Consider the following 14,398-nt stretch of genomic DNA (forward strand, 5'->3'; position numbering starts at 1 on the left):
AAATATTAAATACTCAAAAATTAAGCAAGGAAGTAATTTTTGTATTTAGATTTTTTTTTTTAAATGTTAAAATCAGTTAACCGCCCTTTAAAACAACATACTTGTGTGTGTAGCATCTTATCTTCTTAGATCTTTTATAGTCATAAAACTGTTAAGATTCTTCCAAAACATCAGGAACAAACTCAATTGCAGATATTTCAAGATGATTGCTTTGTGTTGAACATGCAAAATGTGGTGTCTGCATTACCATCTGTCGGTCCATCCATTTATTATTATTTTATACATTATATATTTACATTGATTACACTGTTGACACTTTATACCACTACAGTCACTCTTACATTTTTAGATATTTTTATATTTTGATACGATACATGCTTTATTTATCTGCATTTATTCTGTACTTTCAACGTCATGCTGCTTAGTTGTTTTTGCAATTGCCCCTCGGGGATAAATAACGTTTTCTGAATCTGAATTTGTTATTGATGCAATATAAGAGCTTAAGGTTGAAAGGGGGAAAACGTCTGGAATGGTTGTCTGTCTTTGTACCAAATGTCTGAACCAAGGGCTCCATGTGTGGAAGTTGGAAGGAAAGGGGTGGTTCTCCTGGAGGGTGACCCAAACCACACACCGAATGGCATTAACATGATAAATAGATAAGGAAGAAAGCAATCACAGTTGTCATTTTAATTTACAAAAACAAAAGTGAAAACTTGGGCAGCTCACAAGCAAATATTTCTGATTGGTCTAACTCGGGTCTAACTGTATCCTTCCGCCGAACGGCGTGGGTCTAACTAACGTAATCACGTCAGTCACGTTGAACAGGTGTGCGTTTGACGAGAGGCTCATCATCACCAGCTTACGAAAAGCAGACTTGAACCTGATCTTTTAAGCTTTTCGGCGAGAGAAAAACAAGCCAGGGAAAATGCCGTTGAGGCGGACGAAACTCGCAGGAAGTGCCCGAGGAAGCGACCGGTTAAGCCGGGAGATGCGACAGAGCAACCTGGCTCTCTTCATCCAGCAGTTTGAGAAAGAAGGTCAGTTCTGGCTGGAAGTGAAACATTATTTTTTATGATAGCCTACAATTAAACACTCCTGACTTCCTTTTTTTTTTTTTTTTTTGTATTTTATAGCTCAACAACGTATGAACGAGTTGGAGGCCAAAATGGAGAACCATCTGTCCACAGTGGACAAAGTTTTCAAAGTGGAGATGATGAAGATGCCTCCACCTCTGCAGAATACTCTCATGGGGGATGTGATGAGCGGTGGGTCTTCCTCACGGTTCTGTTTGAAGTCCAGCGTTTCTGCACGTCTGACATGATCTATTTCTGTACTTTTGTTTGAAGAGGAAGACACTTCAGCAAGTGAGGTTTCCATAGCCATGAAGGTGAGTTTACAGCTCACATCTGGCCACATCTGTCTCCCCAGTCCCCGCTGTTTTATTTTGATAAGAAAGAACACTATTTTTACACTTTTGCAGAGCGAGTCCCGTGAGATGCATAGAAGAATGCCTAGTAAGAGAGGTAATTCTTCCCCTATTTTCCTCTAACATATATATATATATATATATATATATATATATATATATATATATATATATAGCCTATATATATATTCATAAATTTTTCTTAAATTATAACTTTTTGTTCTTATTTTCAAAGTAAAATCATCCGATTCTCCTCCAGTCATCTCTCCATCTCAGAGATCCTCAACCAAAACCCCAAAGGTAAGGCGTGGCCCGGCCAGCCAAACCCACCCACTTTACTTTAATTAGCACCAGTTCAAAAGCACCTGCTTGCTGCTCTCAAACTGAGGCCACGTTTACACATAGCCGGGTATTTACAAAAAGGGATATTTTCCCCTATACGTTTTGAAAAATACCATAATTTACATCAGATCATTTTCAAAATCTCTTCATTTACATGAATCTGCATAAATACACTGTTAAAGGGTGCTATGAGAATGCCAAACCTACAGGAGGCAGTGTAATAAGAAGCATAAAGTGGCCACTACAGTGGCCAAACAAATTGTAAACTAACCCTAACCCAGGTTGCACACATGGCGCTCGTGACGTTTCTGTCGCCTAAATGTCCGTTTCCCTCTGTTTACAAGCAAATGTGAAAACTGAGTTTTTTTAAATCTCCATGTTGGCCGGAGTTTTCAGAAATGATCGTTTTTGGTGACTTTGAGCTTTGTTTTCATGTAAACGAACGGCCAAGACGCATGAAAACGCCACAGTTTTTGCTACGTGTAAACGGGACCTGAGAAATAAAGAAAATTGCAGTTGGCAACTCTGACAGTTAGTCAGTCGTTTTTGTACAAATGTCCAATTTTGCAGCAGAAAATACACATTCACAGCAGAAAATAAACATTCACAGTTTGGTTCAGAAAAAGGGTTTGGTGTATTTGGTAGATAATTCATCCGTGGTAACTGCTACTGGGGATATGTTTTATTTATCATGGGAATAATTATATAAAGTCACTAGTTTATGATAGTGATGTTCAATACCACCGATTTTCCTTTTCGATCCGATATTGAGTAAAATTCAGGCTGGTATCGGTGATAACTATTCGATACCGATACATTGTACAAATACAGCTAATGTGTCCAGTAAATCTAAAAAAAATTGGTGTATTTTTAGATAGCTTATGAATACTACAAGACATCAGAGTCACTTATTTAGCTATTTATTTTAAAGTCAGAAGTATACTGAGGTAGCGGCAGAATGTCTGATGAAGGTGTTTTCATCACTAAAAAAGATTCTAACTAAAATAATGAAACCATTAAAAATAAATAAGAGAATAACAAACAAAAATAAGAATTACTATGATAATGGGGAAAAAACGTAGTTCCTACCGGCAGCGTGTCATTTAGACAAAATCTGAATAGTTTAGTTACTTTCCACCGTATTCCTGTTAATGATATACATTACAGCAGGCGACGCTAACTGTCTGATGGACCCAATATTGGACAGGAGCTCAGCTCTCCCGTATCCTCAATCAAAAGCTAGTGGCCGACTAAAAGTCTTGTTGGAAAGCTCAAATATTGTAGACATCTGGCGTTTACTTAACCCCACGGGCAGAGAATACTCGTTTTATAGTCCTGTACATAAATCATCAAGCCGTATTGACTACTTTTTTATTGATTCGAAATTTTTGCCGGCGGTTACGGACAGCACTTATCGTCCAATTTTAGTATCGGATCACAGTCCAGTGACTCTGGATCTACATTTTGCGGAACTCGATAACAGAACTAATAGGTCTTGGCGGTTTGATCCTCTTCTCCTTAAAGACGAAGTCTTCCAGAAAGAAATGGCGAGTAACATTTCCCATTTCTTGGACGCAAATGATAATGGCGAGGTTGGTGACTCGGTTCTGTGGGAGTCATGTAAAGCTGTCATGAGAGGACATATTATTGCTCATGCGGCCGCCAAACGAAAATTGCAAGAAGCTTCTCTGAGGGATATTGAAGCCACCTTAATACGGTTAAATAAAGAATATGTAGATAACCCGTCGTCCGAATTATTGGGTAAAATCACAAAACTACGGTATGACTTTAATACAATTTTAACAAAAAAAGTCTGTTCTCAACTGTTAAATTATAGGCATCAAATCTTCGAAATCGGTGATAAACCACATAAATTACTAGCCAGACTGCTGAAACATTCACAAGCCTCTCAGTCCATTCGTTCAGTCAAAAATAAAAGCGGAAGACTGGTAACCACACCGAAGGATATTAATAAATGCTTTGAGGAATTTTATCGAGATCTATATAGCTCAAAGACTTCGAGCAGTCAGGGAACGATTGACGACTTCCTGGATGACTGTGATCTTCCCTCCTTAGATGAAGAAGCTGTAGCTGCCTTGGATGCGGATATCACAATAGGGGAAGTCGAAACGGCTATTGCACAATCGCCCAACAATAAGGCTCCTGGCCCGGACGGCTTTGGAGCCGAATACTATAAGGCTTTTAAGAGCTCCTTAGCGCCGTTAATGCTTCGTATGTTCAATCACTCCAGAGAGCAGGGATCTATGCCTAGAGGGGCGTACCTCGGGAGGATTTCACTTATACTTAAGAAGGATCGAGATCCTTCGCTAGCCTCCTCTTACAGACCTATCTCCCTTCTGCCAGTTGAATCTAAGATCTTGAGTAAAATACTGGCGTCGCGCCTAAAAGAACATATTACCAAAATCATTCATCCGGACCAGACTGGTTTCATGCCGGACAGACATATTCAGTTCAATATGAGAAGGCTCTTTAACTTAATGTATAGCCCCATGCAGGCTTCGGAAGATGCAATCGTTATTTCGTTAGACGCGGAGAAAGCGTTTGATCAAATTGAGCACCCGTATATGTTGTCTGTTTTGTCCAGGTTTGGTTTCGGCGAAGCGTTCATTAACTGGATGCGTATTATATATCGGGAACCAGCGGCTACAGTAGTCACCAATCGAACCGAATCGGCCCCCTTCAGACTATTTCGGGGGACTAGGCAGGGGGACCCGATATCTCCATACATTTTCGCTCTTGCGCTGGAACCCCTGGCCTCCCGCATACGTTCTAGCGAGGCTATACGTCCAATAGTGCAAAATGGCACTGTACACAAAATATCAGCGTACGCTGACGACGTGGTTCTATATATTTCCGACCCAAAAACCTCCATTCCACCCTTACTGAACCTCATTAATGAGTTTGGTGCCTTCTCCGGTTACCGTATCAACTGGTCCAAGAGCGAATTGATGCCTTTATCTGAGGTCGTAGACATGTCTCACTTGGAGTCCACTCCCTTCAAAATAGTGTTGCACAAATTTAAAAGTTTGGGTATTATAGTGACGTCTAAACTAGATCAGCTGCTGAAGCTAAACTGGGCGGACAAGATGAAGCAACTGAAAAGCAATATTGAATTTTGGAAAACTTTGCCCATTTCCATGGCAGGGCGCATAAACGCAATCAAAATGGTTACATTACCAAGATTCCTGTATATTTTTCAGTCACTCCCAGTGAGTATTCCGCAATACTACTTTAAGAATTTGGACTCTGTGATCTCTGCCTTCATCTGGTTCGATAAAGCTCCAAGAATAAAGATGTCGCATCTTATCAAGCGTAAGGATGAAGGGGGCTTTGGCCTCCCTCATTTTAGACAATATTACTTTGCGGCTCACTGGAACTTTCTGGCTCACTGGTATGACTGTTATGTCGGCAATAGCATAGAGAATATGCCTTCTTGGCTGCGGTTGGAACACCTATCATGCGTAAACACTAGTCTTCCTGCATTGTTAAACGCCCCCGTCAAATTTAACAAAACAGTATTTAATTGTAACCCGATCATCCAAAACTCCTTGAAGGTTTGGTCTCAATTACTTTCATTTGTGAAAGCCCCTAAAATGTATTTACACACGCCCATATGCGGCAACCACGCCTTTAAACCGGGTTTGACTGACTCTGTGTTCAGAACATGGAGAGACAAGGGCATCGACTCGTTAGATAATTTTTATATCAAGGATCAGTTTGTTTCCTTTCAACAGCTTAGTGAAATGTACCAGCTGCCGATCACGCATCATTTCAGGTTCTTTCAGATCAGGGACTTTTTTAGATCCCATCTTGATAATTTTGAACAGAAAACACTTCATCCTGTTTTAGACTGCCTTATGGATATCCTACCCTTTAGTGAGGGTGCGGTCTCCCGAGTTTATGATACCCTGCAGAATATCTCTAGCCCATCATCATCTCACCTCCAGCAGCTGTGGCAAGCAGACTTAGGTGTAGACATTCCGGAAGATATGTGGGAAGAATGCATTGACAATGTTCATAGGAGTTCCATTAACATCAGGCATTCTTTAATCCAATTTAAAATAATCCACAGGCTACACTTCTCTCCGGTTAAATTGCATAAAATTCACAATGGTTCTCCTATGTGCTGCAAGTGTATCACTGAGGAAGGCACTTTGGCTCACTTATTTATTCACTGTCGTAAATTACAAGCCTTCTGGAGTGGCATTTTTGATTTCATGTCTAAAGCATTTCGGAGAGATTTTCCCCCTGAACCGCTGGCGGCGCTGTTTGGCGTTGTGGAACGGGGCTGGGCACGGAACAAGTTTGAACGCCAGGCAGTTAAGCTTGCTACTCTAGTGGCCAGGAAGTTAATACTCCAGTTCTGGAAATCGGAGAGCCCTCCCACTGTTGAAATGTGGATAAAGGAGCTAGGGAATGTTATTCATCTAGAAAGTATCAGATTTGTTCTCTCCGACAGGGTGCCACAGTTCGAGAAAATATGGGCCCCTTTACTTTCTATGATCGCAGGGTTGAAATAGTTTATCTCTCTACTCTTCTCCGCTGGCTCGGCTGTTATATGATTTGACTTGTACAATTGTGGGCTGCGTCCGCTCCTGGTGCCGTCCGTCTGACCTAGGCGGGTACATGCTCCCTCCAGCCAGTTGTCTATGTTTTTGTCTCTGTCTTCAGTTTTGTCCTTGTCTTCGTCTTTGTCTCTGTCTTTGTCTTTGTCTTAGTGAGCGTGTCTTTGTCTTTGTCTCTGTCCTGGTCTGATTGTGGTCTAACGTGTATGTATGTTAGGTGTGTTTCTTTCTTTTGCTTTTCTTTATTTTAATCTGTTTGAATACCACTACTATAACCACTCCTGAACGTTTCTCTTTTATCGTTGACATATGACTTGTATTTTTCACTTTTTCAATTGTAAAAATCTCTGAAAAATTTAATAAACAGACTTTAAAAAAAAAAATGATATACATTACCACAAATGACTAAAATATCTATTTTCATTTGAGAATCGATTTAGAGCATACAGATCTGGTATCGATATTTCAGTATTAATCCGCACATAGTTTTTGCTTTTAAAGGATGATATGGCTTGTTGTGCTGTTGAGTGTAGAACGAGGGGATCAGGGGAGTAAAGCCTGGCGAGCATCAGGTATTGTGACATAATTTTTAACATGCTTTTAACACTATTAAAAGTCTTGGCCAATATCCCTCAAATGTGTCTAAAAGGGTATAACAAGAAAAACTTCACTCCAGTACTCCATGCCTGGCTTCTTTTATGACGGTGTTTTTTGCCTGTGAAAAACGCGTCCTTTTCCCCCTTTCCTGTCAATCATTGCCCCGCCCCAGATGCGCCGTTTTTGCATAATTATGCGGAAAATCCCAGAAAGCACACAATACACTGAATGTTAAAAGTTCGGTTTTTTTTGGGTGTAATTGATGTCAAGACACCCAACAAAACACAAAAAATCAAGAAAAATGTGTTTTTCATGTCACAATACCTTTTAAAGCTGCTCTCTCGGCGCCCGGTTAATGGTCATTAGGCAGGACTAACCGGAGGATGCTTGCTTTTGCTCCCTCAGTGGATCTCTGCTGAGATATCTTGGTGGTGACGTCAAAAATGGGTTAATACTAATGACTGGTTGCTTCAAAGTGTGGTAGCATGATTAATTTACAGATGACGATGTTTGTAAAGGCTAGCTGTCAACCAATTGTATTAGAAATAAGTTGATTGCTTTTATATAAATTCTCCTGATGTGATTCAAAAAATTCAACCCGTTCAGTTGTCATGGTTGGGAAATCAAATGATTGAGACCAAAACATTATTTTTGTTTGTTTTTGGACAAAGCTGTAAGTGTTTATTTCTGCTCTAAAGTTGTACATTGTAACATGGGAGTCAATGGGGATGGACTCACATCTGGTGCCAGCCTCTAGCGGTCGGTTGAGAAACTGCAACGGATCCTAGTTCTGAATGAGCTTCTTCAACCCAGAACTTAGGTTGCTAACCCGGCCCATTTGTCAATTTTTGGTTTTGCCAAGGTTAGGCCGTTTCACCTCCTCCCATGGTGCTGGCGAGGAAGATCAGAAAGAGCCTTCAAAAGTACTCTTCAGAAGACCTATGAATGACATCACAGGGGGCTTTTTCTAGTTCTTTTATACAGTATGCCTGGTAGTCCTCCCATTCACAGCAATTTCTATCGGTACATAATGTACCAAGGCATTCGCAATGGGGCAGAAGCGAGTAAAAAAATGTAAAGAAAAATTGTCAGATAACGCCAGGATGACTGCAGGGCTCTGAAAATGTTTCTCGTCTATTTATAGGTAGGAAGGGTGACAAAAGGGACCAGGACATTAGTCGGCAGCAACAGCACTGGAAGTCTTGCGTAAGATGAGAAATTTAAGTGAAGTGGACAAAATGACAAATATGCCTGGTCTGACCCCCCCCCCCTCACCCACCCACCTTAAACCACAGGGTTGCCTCAACAACGGTTAAAAGAAGTCAAAGCCGCTTGGCAAGTCGCAAGACCACTGACCAAACTGGATCAACCCAGAGGAAACGGAAACTCAGGTCTGTTTTTGTCACAGCGAAAGATGAAATAAAAGATGATCGGAGGTGTTGGATGACTTGGAGGCTCATGTTTTCACAGATCTGTCGTGTCGGCTGGGGATCTGCACTGTTCGGTGCCGGGATCTGCTGCACACATCACCGTGACAACAGCACGGGGGGAGGTACGCGCTGTTCCCCCTGCTTACATCCAGGCTGCTTGCAGATGTGCAGCCACGTATCGTTCAGTAGCCAGTTTTAATTGAAATATTGCTCTTTTTGTAGATGGTTAGTTTTTCTGAAGACACCAAGGATGAAATTAACTTGGACTTGCTGGATGACGTTGCGTGGTGTCAGATCCAGAAGCTTACGGTAACGGGACGCTACAATCATTCTGTTTCTTTATCGATACAAAGGCTTTGAAACTGGATTTTGGATTTTCAGAGTCTGATGGAGTATCTTTCACGGCGAAGTCGCTCTGAGCGATGAGCCAAGATGTCCCGAGTCTCCACCGTGGCCTGAATGTTCCTCCTGTAGGATTTTGCATGTTTTAAGAAAAGTAACTTATTTTAAAAAAAAGATTTAATAAAGCTAATTTGCATTATACCAAATCTGTCAAGTCTTTAATATTAGTGGCAGTGACGGAGCCAGGCAGCTTTCAATTTTTATATATATATATATTTTTTTTTAGAGAGACAACAACCAGACTTTTAGTTCCCCAACTCAATCAATATTGAACACATCTTAAGACTTAAGAAATGATTTAATGGGATGTTTTTCCATCATGTTCGATGGAAAAACTTGGTCACAACAAATCTGCAGTCCAACTGAACTTTGTCACATGAGCTGGTCAATATACTGATTATAAAACCATGCAGAGCTGAAAAGTCATTTGTTGTCCATGTAATAACAGCCAGAGTAAGAGTTCGCCCACTTCTAAATCAAAGATTTCAACATTAATAAAACATGTTTTATAACATCTTGACATATAAAGCCGTCACTTCACATTTTTTCTAAGACTGAAAGTGCAAATCTGTAGTAGACTGCTGCTGGAGATGTAGCGACTCCATCTCCACTCCCGCGGGCTCCTCTGTGCACGGCCGGGTAGGCGGGGAGCTCGGCGACTCCTGCTGCGTGCTTCTGGCGTCGGAGGACATCCGCGGGTAGAAGGGACCCACCAACCAGTTGAGCGGCGTGTTGTTGACCAGGTAATCCATGACGTGGTCCAAGGAGTCCTTCATCTTGCCCATCTGGACCTTGGTGCTGATCAGCACCGTGTCTGGCAGGTCTCCCAGCGCGTTGGCTTTGCTGAAACTGGTGTAGACCTGTGCGGCGGAGTGGCTGAGGGAGAGCGCCTCCTGCTGGATGTGGTTGGGGAGGCCCTGCAGGCCAGAGACGAGGACCAGGCAGGTGGTCTGGAGCTGCTGGGTGAGGGAACGTGCAATGGCCAGAGTGCGAGACTCTATTACCTAGATTTGAAAAAAAAAAAGGGGGATTAAAAGTGACACATTAGCTGCAAAAAGGAAATGCATGCAAGACGAGATGGATATGCAAATTGTATCTCTTGTTTACCTCTGCCTGGTGGCCGTTCTCCTGCACCGGAGCACTGGACTTCCACGACACCAGAGTATTCAGCTTGTTGTTCACCATCTGGTTGGCGTTGTTGATCTTTCTTCCATATTCAATCTAGGAAAAACAAATGGACCATTTTTTTTTTTGTTCATTAGATGTGCCACTTTTAGGCAGATTTCAGGTCAATTCTTGGCATTTTACAGTCAAAGTGAGTAAATGACAACTCTTCATCCTAAAGTGTCTAAAGTTGATTATGAGACGCACCAGGTCGACGGTGGAGTGCAGCTCGGAGATGAATCCCATGCTGCGCTTCTTGCCATCTTGTATTCTGGCCACGGCTCTGGTGTACGCCCGTTTTCTCAGCTTTGACGAGAGGGAACCCAGACGGACGTAGTAGCTTTGCTGATTTTCAAAGTCACTCACGACTTCGGCCTCCAGCTCTGTCACAAGTCAGCAAAAGACAAAATGTCCCGTTAGAAATTAGGGCAAGTGCGCAAATGTTACAAAAACAGTTTCATCCCAATAGCCATCGCTGGAACAGAGTCCAGATGTCCTCTGCTACCCATTACCTCTCCTCCTCGCATCACCATAATGTCTTACGGCTACACCACTATCTCCCCATCCTGCAAGTTTATACTCTAATGACCAAACACAAGTGTGCAGGTTTTCACAGTATTACAGCACTATTAAGGTGATTTGTTGTAATGTTTAGGCTGTTGGCTGGAAGACTGTGTGTCATTGTGCCGTGCTGTGCAGTGAAACATCATCCTTTTGGTTATGAGTTGTGTTTAGGAAATAAAAACTGCAGCTGATTTGGCTTTTAAAGGGAAATTTTTTGCAAATTAACTGAGATCAGCTAAGCATGAGAAAGTAGCTGGAGGCTCGAAAGCCTAAGAATATCGTTACTTTAAAAAAAAAACAACCATAAAAGCAAATTAAACCAACATGGTGTACAGGAATGTGATATGGTTCTGCACACTGTTCAGGCTCAAAGAAGGACTCTTTGTTTAAACTGCTAAAAACAGAGACTTTCTGCAAATGTACGTTCTAGAAATCCATAATCTGATAAGTCCCGTTCTCAGAGGCTTGGCCCGGAGGTTGGATCAAATCCGTCATTAACAACCTCCAGCTGTCTGTTAATAACTGACCATTGGTGCAGCTTGGTACAATCAAGCATAAGCCCATTAGCCCTCTCTTATTGTCTTTTATTGAACCAATAAACCTATATATTTTCATGGTTTTGTAGTTAATATGTATTTATTAGGAAATAAAGAAAATGTTTTTTCTGCACTTTTACTTTTACTTTGAAAGCCAAAATATTCTATCTCCGTTTTCTCGCTTTTGTGCCCTCTTACCCTTTTCATCCTCAGTCACAGGCAAATATTGCTCCACCAGGTCCTCGGATGTGCTGAGGGCCGAGTCCACGCCGCTGCTGACCAGCTGCACCACTTTGCTTTCAAGCACCGTGCTCACACTCCCGCTGACAACAGCCTTGGTCTTCTCCATCCCGTCCTGCACGGCGCCCCGGGTCTTCTCCACCACGCTGCTCAGGGTATCAGACACGGTGTCCTTGGCCCCGGACATCCTGCCCGTCACAACATCTTTCGCACCGATTACAACATCCTTGGCGCTGGAAACAATCTGGCCAGGGACAGATAATTGTTTGAGTGATTACGGCAAGAACGAGTGAGCAATGTTGGGGAGAAACCAGCAGTTGCAAAAGGCAGTACACGGGTCGTGAATGATGCCAGCGGAGATTAGTCTGCGACGCCGTTACACAATCAAGCTTTGGATCATTACCTTCTCAGAAGGCTGGTGAAGAATTGGCAAGGTTTTCTCAATCCTGTCCAAACCTTTACAGGCGAGGTCATTGGCAATGGCAACTGTACGAGGAATAAAATACAGAAAATTAGGCAAAATCCAGCTGCAACAAAATTTAAAACTGAGACATTGAGAAAATCCAGCCAAACACAACTAAACTGCTCAGGTATTGTAGTTTTACAACCAACTTTAAGTGACTAGGTGAAAGGTCGAGCTGAGTAACTGCTGGCGGTTACACATCGGTTTATTGCAGAGTTTTATTGTGACATCCTGTAATCTTTTTGACACATCACTGACGGAGGAGTGAAGGAAGTTGCATGAAGTGCAGCACGAACACGGCTCTTACTCTGAGGCTCCAGCTTCCCGATGATGGGGGAGGCGGTGGTGACGGCCACAGAGGTGATGGTGCGGACCCCTTGCTCCGCAGCCTCACACATGGTCCTGATGTAGGGGTGGTTGTCCTTGGTGTTGGAGTAGGCGCTGAAGACCAGGCTGTAGGTGGAGCTCACCAGAGGAAGGCTGCTCACCCTCTCCACCACACTCTGCACACAGATGCAAGCAAAACTGCTTAACTAGGCTCTTATTTAAAACATATCTTTGAATGCAATATTACTTCAATGGCTGCTCTTTTTAACTATTTGAGGTGTTAATAACCAGAGGTGTCAAGTAACAAAGTACAAATACTTCGTTACCTTACTTTAGTAGAAATTTTGGTTATCTATACTTCACTGGAGTTATTATTTTTCAAACGACTTTTTACTTTTACTCCTTACATTTTCACGCAATTATCTGTACTTTTTACTCCTTACATTTTAAAAACAGCCTCGTTACTCTATTTCATTTGGGCCTTTAAAAAAAAAACACTATCCAGTTAAATTGCTCCATCCGGATAGAGTGAATTTGGTTGTGGTTGTTTCAGATGTTCTTGTCCAGTTTTGTTCTTACATCCGTTCCCTCAGATTCCTGCAACTAAACTTGGATGTACATTCCAATAAAGGTTAGGATAAATGATAACATGCCTCTGAAGTTTGACTTTTTGCACCATTACAATACTTATAGGCAACTAGTCATCATATCTCCTGCTCTCTGAAACACATGTTAATGCTCAATAGTACACATATATGGTTCTTTAATATATTTGCATTATACTAAGATGCATTCATTTTCAATGGCTTTTGTCCTTAATGGCTTTTTCCCCCTTACATTACTTTTACTTTTATACTTTAAGTCGTTTTGAAACCAGTACTTTTATACTTGAGTAACTTGAGTAAAAAACTTGAGTCGATACTACAACTTTCTACAGGAGTATTTTTAAACTCTAGTATCTATACTTCAACCTACCTGAGTAATGAATGTGAATACTTTTGACACCTCTGTTAATAACTCAGTTAAAAGTCAGTTTGAAAGGATGAAGCGCCACCTGCTGCTCACATACATCACATCAACATCTGTCAAAAACGCTCAAACTCTTATCAATGAACTCACCTGATTTGGGATAGCTTCAGTCGCTGCCATTTCTGCTCAAAATAGATCTATATCTGCTGAGATAAAAGCATATACACCTGTTCAGGCTCAACACTTTACTTTTTTTTTTTTATGAAATGTATAAAACTGACTTCCGTCACGCAGCAAACCGTTTTTATAATTTAATACAACTGAAAGCACGTTCATTAAAGTAGTTCAACCGACTCCTACGGCTTTGTTTTCACTTTGAAAAGTATATATATACAGAATTAAAAGCTTACCTGTTGAATATCAAGTGGATCCAGTTGAACATGAGCTGATCTGAGGCGACAGCGGCTTTATTTATACTTCATAACTATCGCGAGATTTACAGCCGCGCAGTGACGTATGCGAAAGTGACGTTACTTGGTCAAAGGTAAAAGGGGGAAAGTTTAACTGATTTCATGCCATTTTATTAGTTGAATAAGCTGTTCTGTTAATGTTTATGACAAGATAATTAAGATTTAAATCTAATTTCAAGCTTGGGACTATAGTTTACACACCAAAATGACAATTTAGTTTCCACTAGTGGAGGAAAATTAACTTAGATATTAGTCTATATGAGTACATTTCAGATATATTGCCACCTTCCTTATGCATTTAAGTAATTTCCTGTTTCCTGACTTTAGTAACTCAGCTAAAATACCCTCTTTTGTTTTTACAAGTTGACATAATTTACCAAGGTCTTAATGAAATGTCTGTGGCATGCTTTGGTCAAAATACCAAAGGGGTCCAGTACAAAATGTCAGTCTTCAACCACAAGTGTCTATTCATAGCAAGTCCTTTCAGGGAAAAGAGCCCTAAATATGCTCATTCATTTGTAACGGCAGAGAAACAGTGCTGTATATTGTATATAAAGTGCCTAGAAGTCATTAGAAGCACTGTACGACTTTGGATGAAGGAGAAACTATTTTTGTGGAGGTTAAAGTATGAAATCAATATTATATAAGACTATCTGGCGATTAACTGGGACAAGAAAAGGAATGAGAGCTTCTAGACTTGTTAAATAATGTGTAATAAGCTGCAAGTCCAATTCATGACATTAAAAATGAATACCTTAGTGGTAAAACACATCCCAGCCAATTGTGTAGTGCACTTCTTTCTCTATGGACACTGTAAACTTCCATTTAATGTAGAATTATATTAACTTAAAGTTCACGTTATTTCAGAAAATGATGCCAGTT

The 14,398-nt window shown here is 41.1% G+C and overlaps 2 protein-coding genes across 3 annotated transcripts; one reads left to right on the forward strand and one right to left on the reverse strand.

Moving 5' to 3' along the window:
* The first annotated feature begins 925 nt into the window (after window positions 1–925).
* On the forward strand, window positions 926–8,847 carry cdca9 (cell division cycle associated 9). The gene is made up of 10 exons (XM_061710191.1): window positions 926–1,037; window positions 1,134–1,265; window positions 1,347–1,387; window positions 1,481–1,523; window positions 1,662–1,726; window positions 8,096–8,157; window positions 8,247–8,342; window positions 8,422–8,503; window positions 8,604–8,690; window positions 8,763–8,847. Exons 1-10 carry the CDS (start codon window positions 926–928, stop codon window positions 8,805–8,807), a joined length of 765 nt encoding a protein of 254 aa, XP_061566175.1. The 3' UTR covers window positions 8,808–8,847.
* A 215-nt stretch (window positions 8,848–9,062) lies between these two features.
* plin2 (perilipin 2) lies at window positions 9,063–13,498 on the reverse strand. Of its 2 annotated transcripts, none has more exons than XM_061710035.1 (8): window positions 13,457–13,498; window positions 13,197–13,252; window positions 12,058–12,253; window positions 11,691–11,773; window positions 11,246–11,531; window positions 10,155–10,330; window positions 9,891–10,004; window positions 9,063–9,787 (listed from the first exon to the last, which is right to left on the reverse strand). In XM_061710035.1, the coding sequence occupies exons 2-8, from the start codon at window positions 13,224–13,226 to the stop codon at window positions 9,332–9,334; spliced, it is 1,341 nt and encodes a 446-aa protein (XP_061566019.1). In that variant the 5' UTR covers window positions 13,227–13,252; window positions 13,457–13,498; the 3' UTR covers window positions 9,063–9,331. The 2 variants fall into 2 exon arrangements, with proteins under 2 accessions (XP_061566019.1, XP_061566020.1); XM_061710036.1 differs by having other exon boundaries at window positions 13,197–13,249; window positions 13,457–13,475.
* Window positions 13,499–14,398: the final 900 nt, after the last annotated feature.

Source organism: Cololabis saira, chromosome 20 (genome assembly GCF_033807715.1).
Source record: "Cololabis saira isolate AMF1-May2022 chromosome 20, fColSai1.1, whole genome shotgun sequence".
NCBI classification, from domain to species: Eukaryota; Metazoa; Chordata; class Actinopteri; order Beloniformes; family Belonidae; genus Cololabis; species Cololabis saira.

Coding starts and splice junctions, on each gene's coding strand:
- cdca9 (XM_061710191.1), top strand. CDS start 926: ATGCCGTTGAGGCGGACGAAACTCGCAGGAAGTGCCCGAGGAAGCGAC. Junction 1,727..8,095: donor CCTCAACCAAAACCCCAAAG/GTAAGGCGTGGC, acceptor GTCTATTTATAG/GTAGGAAGGGTGACAAAAGG. Junction 8,504..8,603: donor TGACAACAGCACGGGGGGAG/GTACGCGCTGTT, acceptor CTCTTTTTGTAG/ATGGTTAGTTTTTCTGAAGA.
- plin2 (XM_061710035.1), bottom strand. CDS start 13,226: ATGGCAGCGACTGAAGCTATCCCAAATCAG. Junction 12,254..13,196: donor CTGAAGCTATCCCAAATCAG/GTGAGTTCATTG, acceptor ATCTGTGTGCAG/AGTGTGGTGGAGAGGGTGAG. Junction 11,774..12,057: donor CGGGAAGCTGGAGCCTCAGA/GTAAGAGCCGTG, acceptor TTCCTCGTACAG/TTGCCATTGCCAATGACCTC.